Source organism: Dendropsophus ebraccatus, chromosome 10, assembly GCF_027789765.1.
Source record: "Dendropsophus ebraccatus isolate aDenEbr1 chromosome 10, aDenEbr1.pat, whole genome shotgun sequence".
Taxonomy (NCBI): Eukaryota; Metazoa; Chordata; class Amphibia; order Anura; family Hylidae; genus Dendropsophus; species Dendropsophus ebraccatus.
Genome location: NC_091463.1, coordinates 62,019,833 through 62,041,749, shown reverse-complemented (window position 1 = coordinate 62,041,749; position 21,917 = coordinate 62,019,833). Strand labels below are relative to the sequence as shown.

Below are 21,917 nucleotides of genomic sequence, written 5' to 3'. Positions count from 1 at the left end.
AATATCTAGCCTGAAATTAATTAAAATATAATATTACAAAAAATGAATGCACGCCCGAGAAATATTAATTTCACTGTTTTAAATCCTATTTATGAAAAATAATCTGTTTACACATAAATATTGCATGTATGTATTTGCTGTAAACAATGACAAGTAGTTGTGTCTTGTTTGAATAAAGACGTACAGGTGTTATTGAACTATTCAGATAACATTTATGAGATATTTGTTGCAATATAACTAGATTAAAGGCCCTTTTACACTGGCTGATGATTGGAAATGAGTGTTTCTATAAATGCTTATTCGGCCAATAATTAGCCCACGTAAAAGTGACAGCGATCAGGTGCTGAGCAATGAAACGCCCGCTTGTTGGCTAATTATATTTTTTGTGCAGCAGTAAAATTTATCATTACCTACCACACATCTCTTGAGACTTGCAGCCGATAAAAATGAATGTTAGCAGCCACACAAACAATATTGCAATTATACGTGCATTAAGGCCACATGATTTATTGTGCCTTGTACAAGCACTACACATGAGCGCTGATCTCTCTGATTGGTGGCCGTTTATGTCTATACATGGCCCCATATCGAGCCTTATAAAAGGACCTTAAAGAAAATGTACCATGATGTACATTCACTTTAAACTTTGCACATGAATAGAATGGTGTCAGCATGGGGAAGCCAGTGCCGCATGTCCCTTTTTTGATGCCCAGTTCGATTCTTGCACATGGCACTGCACACAGTGCTGCAGCCTGGTCCGGTGCCCAGTAATAGACTGGTTCCATGAGCGGGAAACAGGCTGGGGTTCCAAAAAGGGACTGGGGCACCGGCTTCCCCGCTCCATTCTATTCATGTGCAAAACTAAAAGCGGAAGTACTGATGGTATATTTACTTTGAGTGAATGAAGAGGTGTACAGTTTCCAACTTACTAATGAACTGGGTCATTCTGGACCAAAAAAGCTCCAAAGACCATAATCACTACTTCATTGTGGAGGTCCCACAGGTCAGAAGGTTCTGAAGGGTGACCTAAGGATAGGCCATTAATATCATTAGTACTGAAGAATCCAATTAACTAAAAAGTAACTTTTTTATGGCAATAGGAATGGCATAATCTGTTATGAGTTAATTTAAGGTAGATATGTAGTATTCTCATAGTGCTATCAGAAGTCTTTCTTCTGGTGAGATTAAGTTACCAAACTGCATTACTTTTAGGAAATGAGGAGATGTGGGCAGATTGTTGATAGATTACAGCAAGGAAAGGATAACTATAATCTTACAATTGACGACCTGTGAGGGATTACGCCATTACTGTCTGAGCAACCTTGCAAGCATAAAAAAAAATAAAAAATCTATCATGGTTATCATTTTATGGCGACTTAATGCCCTATTGCTGAAGTTCTGATTGGTCAAGGTCAATTGCTGGAAATAGCAGGGATGAAGCACACCATTGAGCATTTTTCAATTAAATAAAGAGGCAGCGCTCATCCAAAAAGTGTGTATGTATCCAAGAAATAGTTACTCACCGGGTGACAGTGGGTGGCATTAATCCCTACTTCACCTTTGAGCCACGATTGCACACAATTATAAATTCCTCACACCAGTGAGATTCCGGGGGGTAGCAAGCATATCCATACACCCAATCCGGTCCAAAAAGTAGACGTTGGGAACTCACAAGAAGGTAAAAAAACAAAACAACAGGATTGTGCTCAGAACAGATGTTAAAAATGCAAAGGATATTGGAACACAAACCACTACAGAGCAGGTTTACTTTTTCCACTCGGGGGATAGGTAGAATCTCATATCAATGTCCCCCTCCAGGTCAGCATATCATGTACCGGTACAGAGAAGGTCTCAGCATCAGTTTATTGCAATAGTAGGCAATTAAAATTAACAGTCAACGTGTTTCGGTGATCCAATTCACCTTTGTCAAGCCTTGGATCACTGAAACGCATTGCCTGTTAATATTATTCGCCTACTATTGGAATAAACCGATGCTGAGACATTCTGTGTACCGGTACATGATATGCTGACCTGGAGGGGGACATTGATATGAGATTTTATCTGTCCCCAGAGTGGAGTAAGTAAACCTGCTCTGTTGTGGTTAGGGTTCCTAAATCCTTTACATTTTTAACATCTGTTCTGAGCGCAATTCTGTGGTTTTGTTTATTTACCTTCCTGTACACATGACTGAGATAGCTTCATGGACTCACTTTGGAGGTCGGTCGGTCTTAGTCATATGCTAGGAGAGTACACACTTAAGGGGGAGATTTATTAAGCAAAATAAATAAAATCCCCCTCCCCCAATTAGCCCACCAGCGAGAAGTGCAACTGTCACAGTGCTTACAAAGAATTCTACACCAGCACCGGAACAACGGAACAATTGTAGACTTGTGCCATGGTTACCATGGTAAATTAGGAAGCCACATCTCCTCCCTACCTTGCCATGACCCCATCCCATCCATCACCACAGAAAGGATAAGAATCGTCGCCTTTCCTGTAGCATATGCCAGGGGGCATCTTTAATTAATGTGCCTCTTTACTGGCCAAAACTTTTGGCAAGTTTCTACCAGATATCAGAAGTTTTTTTTCTAAATGACAATCACCTATCAAATTACAGTGAAGCAGTAAAGACCATTTGCATAACAGTTAAAAATAATACATAAGTGATGCTTTTAGTAAAGGCCCTAGATCTATTTATAATCAAAGTGTCATTTTGCAAATGAAATACAGTTGTTCTATGGTAAATCCAGTCAGGTGATAATGAAGAATAAATGTATTGTTTACAGTACCCATCTGTTTTGCTATTCAGCTCATTCATCATGAGCAAGTGGAGGCTGCACCAGTTACAGTGTGTTCCACCCTTTCATGCTCTAATTCATAACAGTACAAAAAAATCATGTCTCGCCTTGGCATATTCTTTTAACAAGTTCTCAAATGCAATAACAATGCTATAAAGAGGTTTGTTATGTTAGACAACCCCTTGTAAAAGGCTCTATATAAAATTAATCAAGCACAGCTTTTGTTCTTGAGGGCCACCAGAGTCTGTCGTAATCAGTGAATTCTGTTCTGTGCAATAATTTCTATTATTGTTGTATTGCATGAACTTTTAGGTGGTGTTTTTCTCTGTTTAGACAAGTTTTTAACATGTATTCTCTAGACTAAAGAGAAAATGGATGAAAGACAATTATAGCCAAGACATAGCCAAAAATGATAGTGGCAATGCAGCAGTAGGAATGGTCCCATGTAGAAGATGCAGGGATCCTCTAGCCCTAGTATGCCCTAAGCAGGGTAACATAGTAGGCCATACTACCTCTGCTCGCACAGGGAATGATGGAGCACCCGCCCTAAGAAGGGGGACTCCTGCCCTGATCTACCCCTTAGTAGCAAACCCTAAGGAATCCCTACCTAGTGTTTGGGTCCCCCATCTTCCGATGTGTTTCTGCCTGGTATACCAGGGTCCTTAAGGAGGGGGAAGGACACTACTTATAAACTAAGAGATGGTAGGGGTACAGGTGGAACAAAAGACAAGAAGGCACTGCTATGGTGTTTGTGTCCCATGGGGTCATACTGACAGTCCCTGCAGTGGCAGGAGATTGCCTGCCTGGTATTAGTGGATCTTCAGGTACAATGGAAGCTATGGCTACTGGTTTTCAATAAACATCTGACCCCATTGTTTGTTGTAAAAATTGAAAATTGTGTAAAATACGTTTAAAATGCAGTGTCTGAATCCACCTTAACACTTAAACAACATGAGTATATTGGATCACAAATTTTAACATTGTCTTTTATGCTATATTACAGAGTTCTTTCAAGACCTTAACACAGTGATGGAGCCCTTAACTCAACACAGTACCATGACTGAGCTGGTCCGCTATGTTCGACAAGGACTTCACTGGCTACGCATTGAATCTCAATTATTGTAGTGTTTGCTTTACCCACCATCACACATTTTCCTACATTCTACCTCTACCAGCAAAAAGACTTTGGCTGGTGGAAATCCACTCATTACCTTGACTTCAACTTTTTTATATAGTGTCTGTTGGAAGTGGATTTTACCTTCATTGGAAAGTCAGATCACATCGTAGCATTAACCAATTCAACCATTCATTTTCCAAATCTTTAATATGCCTTTGTCTCTTGGATCCATTCCTATGTGCTTTATGAAACGGTACATTTTTAAAGATATTATTTTTAGTCTTCACTGCCTTTACTTAAGAACATGATGCACTTTGTGAAGATTTGGAACAAAACGTCTTCATTGCGCAAGTGTTTTATGAAAACACTTTAATTGGGAAGAAATATTTTAAGTATTATGTTTAATGGAGCTTTGCCGTTTTCTTTGCTAAGAAGCAGAGTGGATATTGTTTACTCTCGGTTCTTCTGTAAGATTTACAAAAGAATATATTGAATAATTATAGAGAAAAAATAATGAGGAATCAGTGTTATAGCCTATGATGAAGGATTTACTATCACAATGATCATTTGTAATAAAGTATACACTAGTGAACCCCAGCCAGCCAGATTTGTCTAAACAGCTTTACATTTTGGTATTTCAAATGTGTTTGCCAAGTTCTCTGCATTGTAGTTTTGCATTAAGCTTTCATTTAAGAATTATCCAAAACTGTATGATTATAGAAAGAAAAAAGAGTGAGACATACATGGCATAAGACTTTGGTTAAATTATAACACTATCTCCGATGTTCCCACTCTTGTCTCCAATATCTGGTTTTCACAACGCACATGATCACTAGACATGAGGGCCATTGGAGGCCATTTTTGGCATTTTTGTCAAATAGTGGGTTACTGCATAGTGTAACTTGCTTGACTTTTTATACATCCAAAAATATGTTCAAATCAAAATTAACCCACCAGTAGAGAATGGAGATACATGGGGTTGTGTACGTAATATTATTCTAATGTAAAAGTAGTATGATGCATACAGATCTGTTGCAACTTTTTGTTTTGCACATGAAATTGATTTGCATCTAGGTACTGTATACCTTCTGATAATACTGTACAGCATATACAGTACTTATAAAAGTGCAATGTCATTTGAATGAATGGAGTTGTTATATCTAGTAAATAGGGCAGCTACTTAGCATCTAGTGAGCAGGAACGAGCAGTTCCACCATATCTCTGCAATACTTTTTATGTACTATGTGTTTGATTTTTGCCAAAGTGATTCCACCAATGTTAAAATATGAAGTGTTATATCCACCGAAATTATCTGTTGGTGGTTGTTTGGGAGAGCCCCTTAGAATAATTAAAGAATAATGTTCATGAATTTCAAATCTGCGGTAGTGGATGTTGCTGTAAATCTGAAGCAAAAACTGAAAAGATCAGCAGTTGTTTTTTGCAGATATTAATTTTCCCATAGATTTTTCCAGATTTTGGAAATTTGATCCACTTAGTTGTTATTGTTAACATTGTAGAATCCGTGGAGAAAATCCACCATGTGTGGCCATAGTCTTAAACTCACATAATAATTAAAAAATGCTATTGTGTCTAGATCTTGGTATGGTACGGACATAAGAGAAAAAAAAATATTCGGAACCCACCTGCAATTATTTCTCAGCCATAAGTTTCACCATTGGAATATTTAAGGAAGGTGCTCATAACGTCTATAAACATCTATGCCTGCCAACAAAGTTTTTATTTAACATTCGATTAAGTCCTGATTTTAATCCAACATTGTTATGGTGCCCCCTGGTGTTCCACCGAATCCTTCTCAGAATGTCTATATTATGTGTTCAGTGCTTCTGACAATATCTAGTGAGTTGCGTCTTATTGGTTGGCCTGCACAATATCACAAAACATTCCATCTCCCATGTACAAGAGAGTCCGGCCAGTGAGACTGAACTACTCAGTAAGCATATCCACTGGCACTGGACATGTAAGGTGAATCTTCAGAATCAAAAGAACAGCAGGGGGTGCCATAACTTGCCATGTAACAGCCATATCAAAAGAAAATCAAATTTTTTGTGTTATTTTATTTTATTATTATTATTTTTTAATCTAAGAGAAAATAATATTTAATTGTGGGGTAACATTGAGATACCTACAACATAGTATTACAACCTGAATTCCTAGTAAATTATTTAGTTCTTTTACATTGGCTACCTCCCAGTAGAAGATAAACAAATGAAGTGATTCAAATAAGTTATTAAAATTATTCTGTATTCATAAATTACCTCAAACTTCAGTTTATAAACCAAATGTGCTTGATAACAAATCAAGCGTTGATGGATTTTATTGTCATTTCTCGCAGTGTACATTTGTAGATGTGTTGCTTAACAATAAAGCACAAAAATACAAAGTGGTTAAGAGTTAATGTTTAGGTTTTTATTTATTTATTTTTTACTTTTACAGCCACAGTCACAACATACATATTCCTGTTTGCATATTTAAATTCCTAAGCCATTTATACGCATCAATTTTTGGATTGATATGTAACTTTCATGATTGTAGCAATGAGGAAGTATAATAACCACTAAGGTTTAACTTTATGTTGCCTGGGGGCCTTAAAGCTCTTGGAGGTTTGCACTTAACACTGATGTTAGCAAATCTGGTAACACCCTTTTCCCAGTTTGTATATCACAGAGAGAGTTGGATTTGATGTTTATATATATTTATGCATGTATTTACACTCAAGGAACTAGTAGAGTTTTTAACCATGCCTCAAGGCAAATCCTTAGCTGTGTTGATTTCATGTTACTGACTGCACTATGGCTTTATTGGAGTGAGCATGAGCATTAATGGTTCTAGACATGTGTGTAGATCTTAAATGGAAGATACAGACCCAATACTGATATAAAAATGACAAAAAGCAGCCCCAACTGCCCAAAAAATATCCATAAAATAATGCCGTCCTACCATACCGGCATGAGGCCACCTTATCATTGGTGGAATGGTTTAAAATATTTGCAAATGGTAACCAAGAGCCTCGTTATATTTCATTGCAGTGAGCTGTTGCATTTCTCTTTGCACTTCAGCCATAGCAACATGCTCCTGCCTAGTGTGAATAGTGTTCTAGGAGAGGCGACCAAATTTGCCTTTTTTTTTTCTAGATCTTAAAGGGAACCTGTCTCCACTCCTGCCCTGTCTGTTTTAGTAAATACTTTAGTTCCTGGTGCAATAACAATTATGCAACATTTTTATGTTATAACTTAGTGATGTGTAATTCCTCTGTTAGGCTAGGTTCACACATCTTTTTTTTGGCCATTCGATGGCCGTCTTTGTGGACGTCCATCATTTTGAGATCAAACAACGTCCGTTATTATGAATTTAAGGATTAAAAAAAATAACGGATATTATTCGACCTCAAAATGAAGGATGTCTGCAAAGACAGCTGTCAAACGACCAAAATTATGTTGTTTGAACCTAGTCTTACTCTTACTAAAAATCTATGCCTTAATAACTAGAGATGAGCAAACCTCTAGCATGCTTGAGTTCATCCGAACCCGAGTGTTCAGCATTTGATTAGCGGTGGCTGCTGAAGTTGGATAAAGCTCTAAGGTTGTCTGGAAAACATGGATACAGCCAATGACTATATCCATGTTTTCCACATAGCCTTAGGGCTTTATCCAAGTTCAGCAGCCCCCGCTAATTAAATGCCGAACGATCGGGTTCGGATGAACTCGAGCATGCTCGAGGTTCGCTCATCTCTATTAATAACCAATTTTGTGTTACCAGTTAGGGGTGTTCTCCTACTCAGTCTGGTACTGCCAGCTCTGATTGGACAGTGTCAGTGGTGGGACAAGTCCCCCAATTGGAACACCCAGTTGGTCATTCAATTATAGTGAAAATAACAAAATGGCACCGCACAGAGCTATTAAAAAATAAATAAATAAAAAACACAGTATTCTCCCCTAGAAGAAAAAATTCTAGGTCAAGTATAACATCAAGTCACATAGGGGTACTGAAATGACCAGTAGGAAATTTAAGGTGCCCTTTTTCAGATTCATTTGACAAAGATCAATAATACAGCATTGTGCATGAGGCCTAAAATGAGAATGAATCACGCTTAAGGAAAAATTGTCTAAGGAAAGGTTGAAAAATATCTATAATTTTTTTGCCAAGATAGAATCCAGTCTTCACTTTTGGTTAGACAGGACGAGGAGAGTTGATGCATGTACTGTGAGTGTGAACCGAGCGGTGATTCCAGTAAAGTATTATAGTTAATTACCTGTTGCCTTTTGTTCAATGACTTTTTCAGAGCGAATAATATAGCAGCCTGAGGTGATAAAATATCCATGTACTGGCTTGAGCAGTTCAATTCTGTGGTGAATGTTTGTTCCGCACAGTCAAAGAAGGCATCAGATTGTGCTGGTGATAAATATGAATCACTGTTACTGCTCAGCTTGTACAAAGCTGGCTCTTACTTTCCACTTTAAGAGTCTTAACCGATAAATTATACTGTTGACCTGTACCTAGCTACAATAGAGTTAAGTGCATATCTCCTGTTGCATTAACGGCTTCTGTGGCAACCAAAGGAATAATCACAGCAATACAACATTCCTAGAGACTGTTTCTCTAAATTGCTTAGTGCTGGAAGTGCCTGTAGCTTTCGAATACAATTTACCCCTGTTCCGCTGGGCAGTTTAGCCATATTTATTATTTATAGAATAAAATCTAAAAATACTTCCTTCAGTTGCTATTTAAGGTCAAATTGTTGAAAATTCTTTAGTCGAAAGCTGTATGACTTTTTTGGGGGGCTCTCGAATGTGTATTGGTCTTCCCAACTCTCATGATTTTGAAGGAGAGAAGGGCATATTGGATTTTTGATAGAGGTGAGCTGCCTCAGAGTTGTCTGACAGTGTTTTAGCCTTCCTGACATCTTTGAGAACATATGAACATTGGGCAGTGCCAAATGTTCATGTACATGGGAAGATCTGGAGAGTGGTCCAACAACTATTGAAAGTATAGCCAACTTTAGTAAGCAATAGACGTTCCTTGACTTGGGGCAAGGTTAAGTTTATTGCCCCAGACATTTATCCAAATAATCTGGCTAAGGCATTGTGGCTTGTTGCTGAACCCCCCTCCTCCCCCATTGCCTTCTCCCAGCACCACCACTTTGGCAACTAGCAGTAAAAGCACATGCCAGACCAATACATCTATTATATGTTTAGTTATTGCAGCTCCCATATGGGCTGTAACCTAGCTGCACCAAGCTGTAACTTGCCTAGTTATACAACAGTGTGGAGGCTGATGTTTTAACAAAGCCGTACAATGTATTTGGATGACATAATGGTGGCCATTTTGGTTGTTATGCAATTTTCCAATAATCGATAATAAATAATAAATGTAAGAAAAAGAATTTTCAACCTGTTGACAGATAAAGTCAACTTATTGGTAATAAGAGTGAGAAAGTTTCCTTAAGTGATTTATATGCTGATTGCTAAAAATGGTTTACATGGCCATATAATCATGTATATATTGAAGTGTAGTTCCGTACTGTATTTAATATTTCTCATCCAATGTATTTAGGTGTATTAAATAATATGGTGCAGTTTGCACATTTGTTCTATTGCCATCCATCAATTACCACCAATCTGAATTTAGCCTTTTTTTTTTGTCTGATTTAGCAAATGCTCTCCTGGTACAGGACTTTGCTATATGTGCAAATTCTCAATAAGCTTTATTAGCTTGGTTTATGGTTATGGTTGCAATAAAGATTTGAAACTGTCCTCTAAATGACAAATTCCATAAGTTAATGTGCAGTATATTGTTTTCAAACTGGAAGCAACCATGTTACCTTTATGACGTGTTAATAACTGTAAAATACCTGTATTATTTATTTTTAGTATTAAATATTTAGTATGGTTAGTTCCATTGCCATTTACTATCCCTATGATGTAACTTTAAAATAGGCATTTAAAATGCAGCTTTTTTTCTGGAGCTTAAAAGCAAGTCTTCGCCCAAATAATAAAAGTTACATGTGCTCATGAATGCTCCTTTTCTGTCTTCACATTATTTATCTTATTTGAACAGAATTTTGTTCTCCTGAGCTGCTCCTCCTTCTGTATCTGCAAATAGAAAGTTGTAGCCTTAACAAGTGTAAACAACCTTCCCTTGTTCCGTTGTTGTCCTATCCTGTCCCTTTTCATATATAGCTGTTTCTTAATCTTTATGCTGTTGCAGTAGATCACTGCAATTGTCGGATTCTACTCTATAGTGTAGAGACTAACATAGAAGTAAAAAAGCCCCATAGCACGGATTAACATGTGGCCTCTATCTGGTGCTAGGTAATACTACAACACTCCAAACCCCTTTGGACAAGAGAATTTAATGTTTGGTCTTAGCCATGTCTTTGTGGGCTGTTGACCACAAGAGTTGCTTCTATGTTATATACACAGCTTTAAAGCACTATTAGGCTATGTTCCCTAATTTTTTTCCTCTCCATCTATGAAAATAAAAAATTATGTCCGTCATGTTGAGTTTAAAATGACATCCGTCATTTTGCTTTTTGACCTCCCTTCAGTGCGATGACAGCTGTTGGTACATTGTTCTAGCTCAGGTGGACTTGAAAAGTCCATTTAATTTAATGGTAAAAACGGTCAAGGACAGTGGAAAAAGAAAAACTGTGTGTGAACATCTAAAAAATAATGCCCATTATTTGCAGAAGACATCCGAAAATATTTGTCACAATTTTCGACGTCTGTGCAGACAACAGTCCATCATTCCATTGACTTCAATGCATTGCATTGAAGTCAATTAAATTCTGGCAAAAACAGACATTCTGTTTTTTTAAACATAGTGTGAACATAGTCCTATACAGGTTTTCTGCAGTTTTCCCCATTGACTTCATTGATTGATATCATATCATTAATAATACATGCATATACTACAATTCTGCTACAGCATAGACCAACAAATAGTAAGAAGAAATCATGGCACTTACTGATGCAGTTAGGTAGTATTCACATATCCAATGTGCAGAAAACGTAGGTCAATGTATTTTGACACAGTTGCCTTCATCAACTAGTTTTATGTTTTCTATACCATTAGATATGTGAATAAAACTACCTAACTGCAATGGTGAGTGCCGGGATTTCTTCTTTCTACATGTTAAAGACTGCTCTGCCATAAGCACCACCGTCAGTAGAGAGGTGTCTTATATTATACTACAGCAAAGACCAAGTCCTCCAAAATGTGCCTCAAACTGTTTTTCAGAACCATGATCAGTGCTGTCCGGTGATGGGGCAGCATTTCTGTAGACTACCTCCATTTCAGCTTATACCCTAGAATCTCGCAATTTCATTCATAAACACCACAGCTATTAAACCCTGACTATAAAAATTTTAGGAAACATTTGAAAATCTTTTTTGAGTATCTTTCCCAATAACAAAAAAAAAAAGAAAACTTTTTAAATTGTCTTATCATGGAATTTATAGTAGTGTTCTATCTATACATCAGTTCAATTCTGTCGAGTCAAATCAAAAGACATCTGCTATTTGTCGATGTAATGGTTTAAAACCCTCCAAAAGACAGCCTGTTATGTTTTATAGCAAAAAGCTTCACGATCATGCTACAGGGATTTGTGGATTTTCATATATTGAAGTCAGTGCGCCTCCTGCCTGCCGGCTCCCAATCCTCTACATAGTTGCATCTCTGCATATAGATCAGACACACTGATTCCTAAAATAATTGTTGGCAGATAGTGCTAAATGAAACCATCTGCCTGTTTCAGGCAGCGTAATATTATTGTTTGTTACATTAAAGAAACAAATGTATTAAGAATATGTCTATTTTATCTCAATAGATAAATAGATAGATAGATAGACACTCAGAAATCCTGTCACTTAGGTGTCTATAGGAGATGTTGATACTTTATATCTGATGGGTAATGTCGTTATAAGCAATGGTGTTAGTCAAACTGACTGATGGGTTAATCATGATGCCCTTGAATATTCTTGCCAATAAAGCATAAGTTAATGTATTTATTTTTTTAAATAACACGCATAGAGATGAGCAAAGCAGCTTGAAGGTCGTTTTGCAAGCTTTGTAAATATTGGGTCAAACACGTTATGATTCGCAAATTAAATCTTAACAAATTTCAGTAAAACGGCCAAAATTATAGTAGCTACAGTACTGGGACTATTACAGAAGGACAAATATGTTAAAGCATGTTGTTGTAAAAGTGTACAAAAAAGTCAATAAGCCAGTCATTCATCCAATTAACGCCATTTCTCTTCTCTCTGTCACTATATCAGTCGGTTAGTCTTTCCCTGCTCTGCTCTAACTTCCTGCTGTGGTCCTACTCTCACCTCCACTCACAGCTGACTGGCCACCTCCACCAATGCACCACCTTAACGAACCACCATATATATAGGGTGAGAGGGAGGTGCTGACATCACCCACAATCAGCCCTCCTATTCTCTGTCCCTAAATCACACTGTTAGTCTCTCCCTGTTCTGCTCTAACAGCCTGCTGCTATTCTGCTCTCTCCTTCACACACAGCCGACTGCCCACCTCTGTTAGCGAAACACCTTATAAAGAAGGTTAGGGAGAGGTGCTGACATCACAGAGGGGACTTAAACTGATTAGAAGGGTGCTAGGGATTATGGTTAACCCCTTTCTTCCGCCCAGTGACACTCCAGACAGCATGTGCAGTTGCCTTTTTTTTTTTTTTGTGAATTTAGGTGGATATTCACTTTGCAGAATGAAGCATATTGACAGCGTAATTCGCTTTGCTCATCTCTAATCATGCATTTTATTCATATTTCCTGTATAAGGTCAAGTGGGTGGTGTTAATACTCTGAAGAATCACATTTGCTATCCCCCTTCCTGGTTTAACTAACATTTTTCAGGTTACGATATGTCATCTCCATCAGCATCTGAAACAGGGTGTACTGGTCTTGGCTTTGAAGCCAGGAAGAGAACCAACCAGCATGACCCTTCAGAGGATTAGCACTTGCCTCATAACCCATGACAATTAGTTTGGATAAAGCATGCACTATTTTATAAGTTCCTTTTCTACATTGTACTACATTGGCCAGAATACGTAAGGCATCGTTGTTAACGTTTTACTGTCCTGGATAACAGGTTGGTGGCACATTGGGAGCCTAAATTTGGGGGCTTTGCATCACCAAACATTGAATAAAACAGAGGAACACTGCAAACAACCATGCAACTCACAAACATATCACCATTGTATAGAGAACATAAGGATAGCAGATGAAATGGCAATAAATACACATCAGATTGCTTTGTGGGATCAGACAGTACCTGAATGGGTGGCTACCAGATACACTTCAGTAGCTGAGCTCTGGGGGCATATCATTTGAACAGGTTTGTCTTTTTCAGCTGCCACTGCTCCCTCCTCTTGTATAAACAGTACCACGTGGGTCTGAAAACCACTCACCTCTTTCATCTCCATAGGGATTAATATACGCTTTTGACCGAACAAAACATTCATTTTAATAGGGGAATCTAGGAAGTTAATTGCTCGCTGAAAGATTCTAGCCAGCTTTACTCTGAACATTTGTCATCTTTGTTAAGGTGTAATGTGCTTTGCAATATAATGCAAGACAAATTTGCTATGTTTTATTCAGTTCAGCATCGGGTGAATGGAGTAGAGCAGCTATTGTGCATGTACAGGCTAACAGAATCCGTTAGTAAATGTCCATCTCTGGCTGTCTAACCAGACATGATTAGAGCATGTTAAGGCAGATTATAGGTTTTGCATGCCAAAGATTTAACGTTTCTTTAAAAATGTACACGCATTTCAAACTGATGTATTTGACTGTCAGTGTTCAGCATTAGGGACCTATGACTGTACAAAGAATACTCCAAACACTCTGTCCTTATAAAAAGAAGCACCAGCGGTTGTAATAAGGTGAACTTTGTACATAGTATAAATACTTGTGTACATACTTGCATGATTGCAAAAGTAGTCTAGTCATTTACCTTCCTCATCAAATTTATTTGTTGAATTATTGGAAATTCTATTGTGTTTTTACCGGATTGTAATGCTGTATACCACACAATTCCACCAACGTTTTGGTGACATGGAAACTGTAAAAGGAGCTGTTTTTATAGAAACCTGCATTGCATATCGTAAACAGTAATGCACCAGGTGTGGTCAGAACAGTAAGGCAATCGGGCAGTCTTCATGGACCTATCTTTGTGCCATCAGTCAACATGGCTTCCTATTTCAAACTGTCATTGGAGAAGATTAGTTTCCACTCCTTAGACAGCTTTGGACTTTTGCTCATTTAATCACCTAATCATGTCCACCTCTTTTTTACTTTTATAACCTCTTGATCATGTCTCTGAGACTGGTTCTCTTCAGTCATCAATTTTCTGAGAAGAGAATCAGTTCATGCCCATTCTTTGGGCACCTCATTCTCAGCAACAGTGGGGATCCACAGGTCTAAAACCCCCTAACTGAGTTATTTTTATGACCCATCCAATTGACAGCTTATAACAGTACAATAGAGGTTGGTTATAGAACAACCTGATTAGGTGACATCATTAATTATAAGCTAAATAGGCTTATTACTGCCTTGTGTAAAAGGGTCTAGCAACTGGACGATGGACAAGCAAGCTCTCGTCCATCAGTTGTTCCAATCTCTTGTGTGCCCTAAAAATCTCTTGTGCTGCTGACAATAATGAAACTGAATGGCCACATAATTTAGCGATCTATCATTTACATGGCTGTTCATTCCCAATAAGTGGGCCATGTTAAGGTCCTCTTTTAACAAGCGTCCATTGACTTGTACATACTTGACCAGAGCTTGTATTAGGCAGCTGTAAAGTCCCATAGATGTCACAAATGGCCAACTCTAAGGCCAAGGTCATTGCAAACCCCAGACCCCATTGACCATCTAAATCACTGACCACTAATTATTCCTATTAGCACATGTTCTAAAATGGTAGTATAACATGATAATAAAACAGAAAGAAAAGTAATCTAACAGGTACCAAAATACTTTTATTACTGGATACAAGTATAAAGGAAGTCTGAAGTATTTGTTCTGATGTTGGTTAAAGGTTAATGTTTCTGTCATGTCGTTATTTTAGTAAAGCGTTACAATTGCTACTTTTTTTATGGTCACATTTTCTTCCATTTGTCTATTTAAATAAAATAAAAAAAAACTTTGTATTTTTTTAAGCAAGGTCCATATATACATAATCCTAATTCCGCAAAAAATAAAAATCCTTGTTTTAATAAGCATGTTATTCTTTCTAAAGATTTCGTAAGTTACAATGTTTTGTACAGACCTTAATTGTTACAGTGTTAAAGCAATGAATACCATGCTGTGGTTCTAAAGTATGAAGTCCTGTTTCATTTGCTCCTTTTTGTTTCTTCTGCTTTGAATGTATACAATTGTATCCTGCTTAACTTGCTTTGTGTTTTAAAGTGTTGCACAATTGCTTTTTATTATTTTTTTTGTTTTTTTTTGTTTTGTTCATGACAAAGAAAATCAGTAATTCCAATGTAAAAAAAAACATAACTGTTTTAGGGCATGGGGTGGTATTCGCTCATGTACATTAATGGTTTTACCTTTCCTTGTGTAAGGATTTAGCAAAACTTTGTTATGTTTTGCTGTTTCCTTTGGCAACCAGGGACTTAAGTGCAGTTCTGATGTTTTTAAATACAATGTCTATGTATAAATAATGTTGTCTAACCTGGTATGTCTCTGTCTCTCATAGAGGGATAAATTATGCTGCCGGAGCAACAAATTATTTAAAAATGGTCAAATAAAATTTTATTAAAAATTACTGTGTAACTTATTTTTTAAAGTTTGTTATTGCTAAATAAAATGCCCCTCTCATGCATTCTTGGTCATTTATTGAAGTATTTACTTCTATTTGCTTTGCTATAGGGATTACAATCTATTTTCCCCACCTCAGACATACAATAGGGTCAATATTAATGAATACGCTAAGCTTTTCTGTTTTTACCATGAATAGACCGATGCCGATGCTGTGGTCCTTTTTTTGAACCGCGGCCCAGTTTCTGCGCATGGCGTTGGTCTATTACTGAGCACCGGTCTGGCCTGAAGCACTGGGAGTGGGCCAACCCACCCCCAGTAGGAGGAAAACCCCTTCCCTATATGGCACAGCTTCATTAGAATCACTCAGGAGTTGGTAGAGAAGCAAGGCAAGCATGGAGGGGAGTAGAGGGGCATCCTAAAAAAAAATTACATTGCTGGGAAAATTGGTGCCATGCTGCTATTAGGCATTTCAGAGGGGTAAAAATAGAAACCCTGTGGGATAATTGGTGCATGTGTGACAGTGTGACCATTTGGCGAATGAATCCCGGTACCTTTATAGAACCTTTATGCTCACGAGCAGTAAAATATGACAGTAAAAGGCTATGTTCATACAAAAATTTTTGCCTGTTTGAGGCCAAATAACGACCATTATTTCTGAATAATGGCTGTTATAAAAGGGCCATTATTTGGCCTCAAAATGATAGCCACCCTAAGGCTATGTTCACACAACATATTTTTTTTCCCAGTAAAGAATGGTCACTGATTGCAATGGAATCAGCGTCCATTCTTTACTGCAGAGGTGGCATTGCTTTGAAGTCAATGCAAGGCTGCCCGCTGTGTTTACAAAGCCTTATGTTATTTTCCCTTCTTTAGAACGGCCGTTAAAATAATGTATCTGCCCATTATTAATCAGCATCTGGAAATAATAGCTGTTAACACAATGTAATGTGCGGCGGCGACCGCACTTAACATTGAAGTGAATGGCTAATTGATTTGCGTGCACCCCCAACGGTGCTCGCAAGTCAACATTGAAAAAAAAGAACATTCCTGCAGCTAATACAAAGGTATCAGCTGCAGGAACGTCCTGATTGCAGCCCAGCAGCCAGCATTTTAATAGCACTGTTAAACTAAGTGTGAACATAGCCTTAAAGACATCCGTCAAGTTAATAGAAAAGGATGGTGTGTGAATATAGCCAAATATGTATAGAACACAGTCGTCTAATAATGTGCTTCATTAAAGTCTATGGAAAAATGTCTGTCTGTGCATACATTGTAAAAAACAAACATTATTTTACAATGTGTGTATGGACGTCTGTTTTTTATAGGCTTTAATGCAGTACAATATTAAATTAAAAATACTAACACTTTTTATACCTATTTTACTGTAGATTTTATACCTATTTTATTCTACATTTTGCTTTAATTTTACTGTGTGTGAACATAGCCTAAGGGTAATGAGCTCTTAAAGCTATAGCCAATGTTTGTGTAGCCCTGACTGAAGTGTATTTGTACGCAATAGGCGAGTTTTATCAAATGGAACACATCTTTGTCCCAGACAACGATCACAGCTCATTTTGAGAACTGAAAGCTAAGTTCTGATTGGCTGCTATACGTCTGAGACAAAACATTCTCTGATTTTTGACAGATTCATAAAGCCGGGTCATGATTTATCAAAAAAATCTTTGGAGTCAGAGGGACACCAGCCAAAACACAACAGAAGTACCCAGAGAACTATAAAGAAGTTATATGCCTCTTGTTGAGAACAGCCAAGCATAGTGAACTTTTGATCTGTGTTCCTGTATCTGCAAAGCATAAAATCCTACTGAAAAAAAGAAGCCTTGTTTGAGCTCAGAATTAAAAACTTTCTGGCTGAGTGTCATGCCTGCTAGTAATATGGTCACCATCATATCATCTGTCCCACACAATTATTCTAAATATGCAGAAGTTTCCTTTTACTATATAGCTATGCTTGCACCTGGAAATAAACAAGGAATTGTCATAGTCCAAAACATGGAATTCTGATGGTAAAAACTTAAATATTTAGGCCGGGTTCACACTATTTATAACACAGCCGATGTTACTGAAGATCATCCCAGCTGGTACTGCAGTACCAGCCGGATGATTTTCATTTCAGTTGAATTTGGATGCAGGGGCACGCTCTATTGTGTGAACTATGTTCTGTGCGGCCGCTATTCAATGAAAAGCGGCCGCACAAAACTGACATTTCAGTTTTCCGTGCAGACAGATGGAATCCTGACTGGAGCATATACTGTGTGTATACACTCCAGCCGGAAGTCCATTCATTCACATACAATATATGTTTTGCATAAACTGCAAAACATATGTTGTGTGAACATAGCCTTAGTTTGATCCGGTGACATAGTTCTTTAAAAATAAATAAATAACAATAATAATTTTTATTTATATAATTTTTATTTATGTTCTGCAACAGTGTACAGAACTCAAATTTGTCCATGTCCTCTTTGGGGCTTACAAAATAAATTTACCTATCTGTATGTTTTAGGCTATGTTCACACTACGTAAGAGACAAAACGGTTGGTCTCAATAAAAAATTTTTGCGGCCGGTACTGCAGTTCCGGCCAGATGATCTTTAGCGTCGCAGAGTTCTGATGCGGGCGCATCCATGCGCGCCCGCATCAGAACTCCCAACAGCACACAATGAAGCGAGCGGTCGGAGTCGCTAGCTCCATAGTGTACACTGACAGGGTTTTCTGCGGCCGCTATTTACTGATTAGTGGCTGCAGAAAACTGACATATTAGTTTTCTACGGTGCCGCCAGGGATCCCGGCCGGAGTGTATACTATGTGTATACACTCCAGCCGGAATTCCCTCAGAAGGCAGCACTACATAAGTTCCGTGGGAATCACGGCCGTTGTAACATCGGCCGTGATTTCCACTGAACTTACATTGTGTGAACATAGCCTGCTAGAGTGTAGGAGGAAACCAGAGGACCCCTGTGTTGCAAGGCATTGTGCTACACTTTAAGGCTAGGTTCACACTCTGCATCTGTGCGGCTGTATTGCGGGCGGTAAATCATCGGCCGGATTTTTCCGCTTCATGCGTACGCTGGAAAGTATACGATATACGGCTGCACAGTGCACACTATGTATGAATCTACGGCCCGGTCGTAAACGGACCCGTAAAAAATGAACAAGACCATTGTTTGCGGCTGGAAATGCGGCCGTGGATAGACAGGTGGTCCATACGGAGTACTTCAAAAATAGCCGGCAATGATGCCGAATGCCAATGCCTCTAATAGTTAATATATTAAATTCATAAAACACATTTTCTTTGTAATAAAGTCCCTTTCATTGTTCAATAATTAAATTCTAACGAATCCATCATTGTGCAATTAAATATACTGTTAAAATAAATATATATATATATATATAAATAAATGTATATTTATATGTATATTTATTTTTTGACAGTATATTTATTTGCACAATGATGGATTCGTTTAAATTAAATTATTGAACAACGAAACTGATTTTATTTCAACGAAAATGTGTTTTATTAATTAAATATTAATTAGTACAGGAAGCTCCATAAGCCGTTAATTCATATTGCCGGCAATAGAGCATTCTGTACTAATCATCACTTTACTTTAATTAAAACATCAAATGTTTCTTCTAATTATGTTATCACAATAGCATTATTAGAAGAAACATTTAGAATTATATGTGCGCTCAGCTGATTGGCTGATCGGCTGAGCGCACATATAAAGAGCCAGTCCGCAGTACAGTGACTTCATTGTGCTGCGGACCAGCGAAGAGGACACATCGGGGTGAGTATAGAGCTCTCCCTACCCCCTCCTCAGCACTGCACCCCTCCCAGCAAGGAAGGGGGGTCACTTAACCCCTTCCTTGCTGGGATGGGTGCAGTCTGACATCAGTCTGGCCCCCAAGGGGTTAAGGGGGATGCAATACATCCTCCCTTAACCCCTTGGGGGCCAGACTGTAAGCAGCGATCTGTAAAGATGCTGCATACTATAAGGAGCACAACACCGCTCACAATGATGGGTGTTGTGCTCCTGTTTGTGTGTTTTTTGTGTGTTTCTCCCTTTTTGTTTTTCAGATATCGGTATCCTGGGGATTACGTCGAATTCCGTGGACTACGTCGATGACCAGCGGTTGTTTGTTGTTGTTTTTTTTTTATAAAATGGTCAATGAGGGGTGTGGGGGTGTTTTTATTTGAATGTCTTGAATGTGTCTTGTCTTTATTTCTTTACTTTATAGACTTAGTAGTGGAAGCCGTCTAATAGACGCAATCCATTACTAAGTCGGGGCCTAGTGTTAGCCGGTATAAAACGGCTAACACTAACCCACTATTATTACCCCAGTACCCAATGCCACCAGGGGTACTGGGAAGAGCCGGGTGCCAGTGGTCCCGGAGCGTCAAAATTGGCGCTCCTGGATCGGGTGGCAGCAGGCTGGTAATATTTAGGCTGGGGAGGGCCTAAAACAATGGCTCTTCCCACCCTGGTGTTACCAGGCTGCTGTCGTTTGGTTTTTAACCCGGCTGGTTATAAAAATAGGGGGGACCCTATGCGTTTTTTTAAAACCAAACGACAGCAGCCTGGTAACACCAGGGTGGGAAGAGCCATTGGTTTAGGCCCTCTCCAGCCTAAATCTTACCAGCCTGCTGCCGCCCGATCCAGGTGCGCCAATTTTGACGCTCCGGGACCACTGGCACCCGGCTCTTCCCAGTACCCCTGGTGGCATTGGGTACTGGGGTAATAATGGGGGGTTAGTGTTAGCCATTTTATACCGGCTAACACTAGGCCCCGACTTAGTAATGGATTCTGTCTATTAGACGGCTTCCACTACTAAGTCTATAAAGTAAAGAAATAAAGACAAGACACAAGTTAAAAAAATTTTTTAGTCAAATAAAAACACCCCCACACACACCCCTCATTGACCATTTTATAAAAAAAAAAACCAACAAACAACCGCTGGTCATCGACGTAGTCCACGGAATCTGACGTAATCCCCAGGATACCGATATCTGAAAAACAAAAAGGGAGAAACACACAAAAAACACACAAACAGGAGCACAACACCCATCATTGTGAGCGGTGTTGTGCACCTTACAGTATGCAGCATCTTTACAGATTGCTGCTTACAGTCTGGCCCCCAAGGGGTTAAGGGAGGATGTATTGCATCCCCCTTAACCCCTTGGGGGCCAGACTGATGTCAGACTGCAACCATCCCAGCAAGGAAAGGGTTAAGTGACCCCCCCTTCCTTGCTGGGAGGGGTGCAGTGCTGGGGAGGGGGTGGGGAAAGCTCTATACTCACCCCGATGTGTCCTCTTCGCTGGTCCGCAGCACAATGAAGTCACTGTGCTGCGGACCCGCTAATTATATGTGCCAATCAGCAGAGCGCACATATAATTCTAAATGTTTCTTCTAATAATGCTATTGTGATAACATAATTAGAAGAAACATTTGATGTTTTAATTAAAGTAAAGTGATGATTAGTACAGAATGCTCTTTTGCCGGCAATATGAATTAACGGCTTACTGGAGCTTCCTGTACTAATTAATATTTAATTAATAAAACACATTTTCGTTGTAATAAAATCAGTTTCGTTGTTCAATAATTTAATTTAAACGAATCCATTATTGTGCAATTAAATATACTGTCAAAAAATAAATATATATATATATATATAAATATATATTTATTTATATATATATATATATATATATATATTTATTTTAACAGTATATTTAATTGCAAAATGATGGATTAGTTTAAATTTAATTATTGAACAATGAAAGGGACTTTATTACAACGAAAATGTGTTTTATTAATTCAGTATATTAACCATGAGAGGCATCGGCATCGGCATACTGCAGAGGATCGCAAACCCCGGTAATAGCGATTCATGTAAACTGTTTCCCTGCTTTCCCAGATGCATCCAGAGGTGTTTGCATCACTTTCTTAAGATTTTATTTGTTATTTTTAGTTGAACCAGATTTCCAAGTAAATGACCATATGTTTTCAGCCGCATGTCTATTTTTTCCCACGGCCGTAGTTTCAGCCGCACATTTCCAGCCACATAAAAAATACAGCCGCACACATACATAGTGTGAACATAGCCTAAAACAGTTTGCAAATAGTTTTCATTACTGTTTTAGCCCTACAGTGTTTTTAATTAAACCAAATGTTA

At 38.3% G+C, this 21,917-nt stretch overlaps 1 protein-coding gene across 1 annotated transcript in view; it reads left to right on the top strand.

Annotated features, from left to right (window-relative positions):
• The window catches only part of AFF2 (ALF transcription elongation factor 2), a 441,996-nt gene extending 435,021 nt beyond the window's left edge, over nt 1–6,975 (top strand). The window contains exon 21 of the mRNA XM_069943040.1: nt 3,802–6,975. Coding sequence (XP_069799141.1) covers nt 3,802–3,923 — 122 coding nt within the window. The 3' untranslated portion in view covers nt 3,924–6,975. The remainder of the gene's footprint in view (nt 1–3,801) is intronic.
• Nucleotides 6,976–21,917: the final 14,942 nt, after the last annotated feature.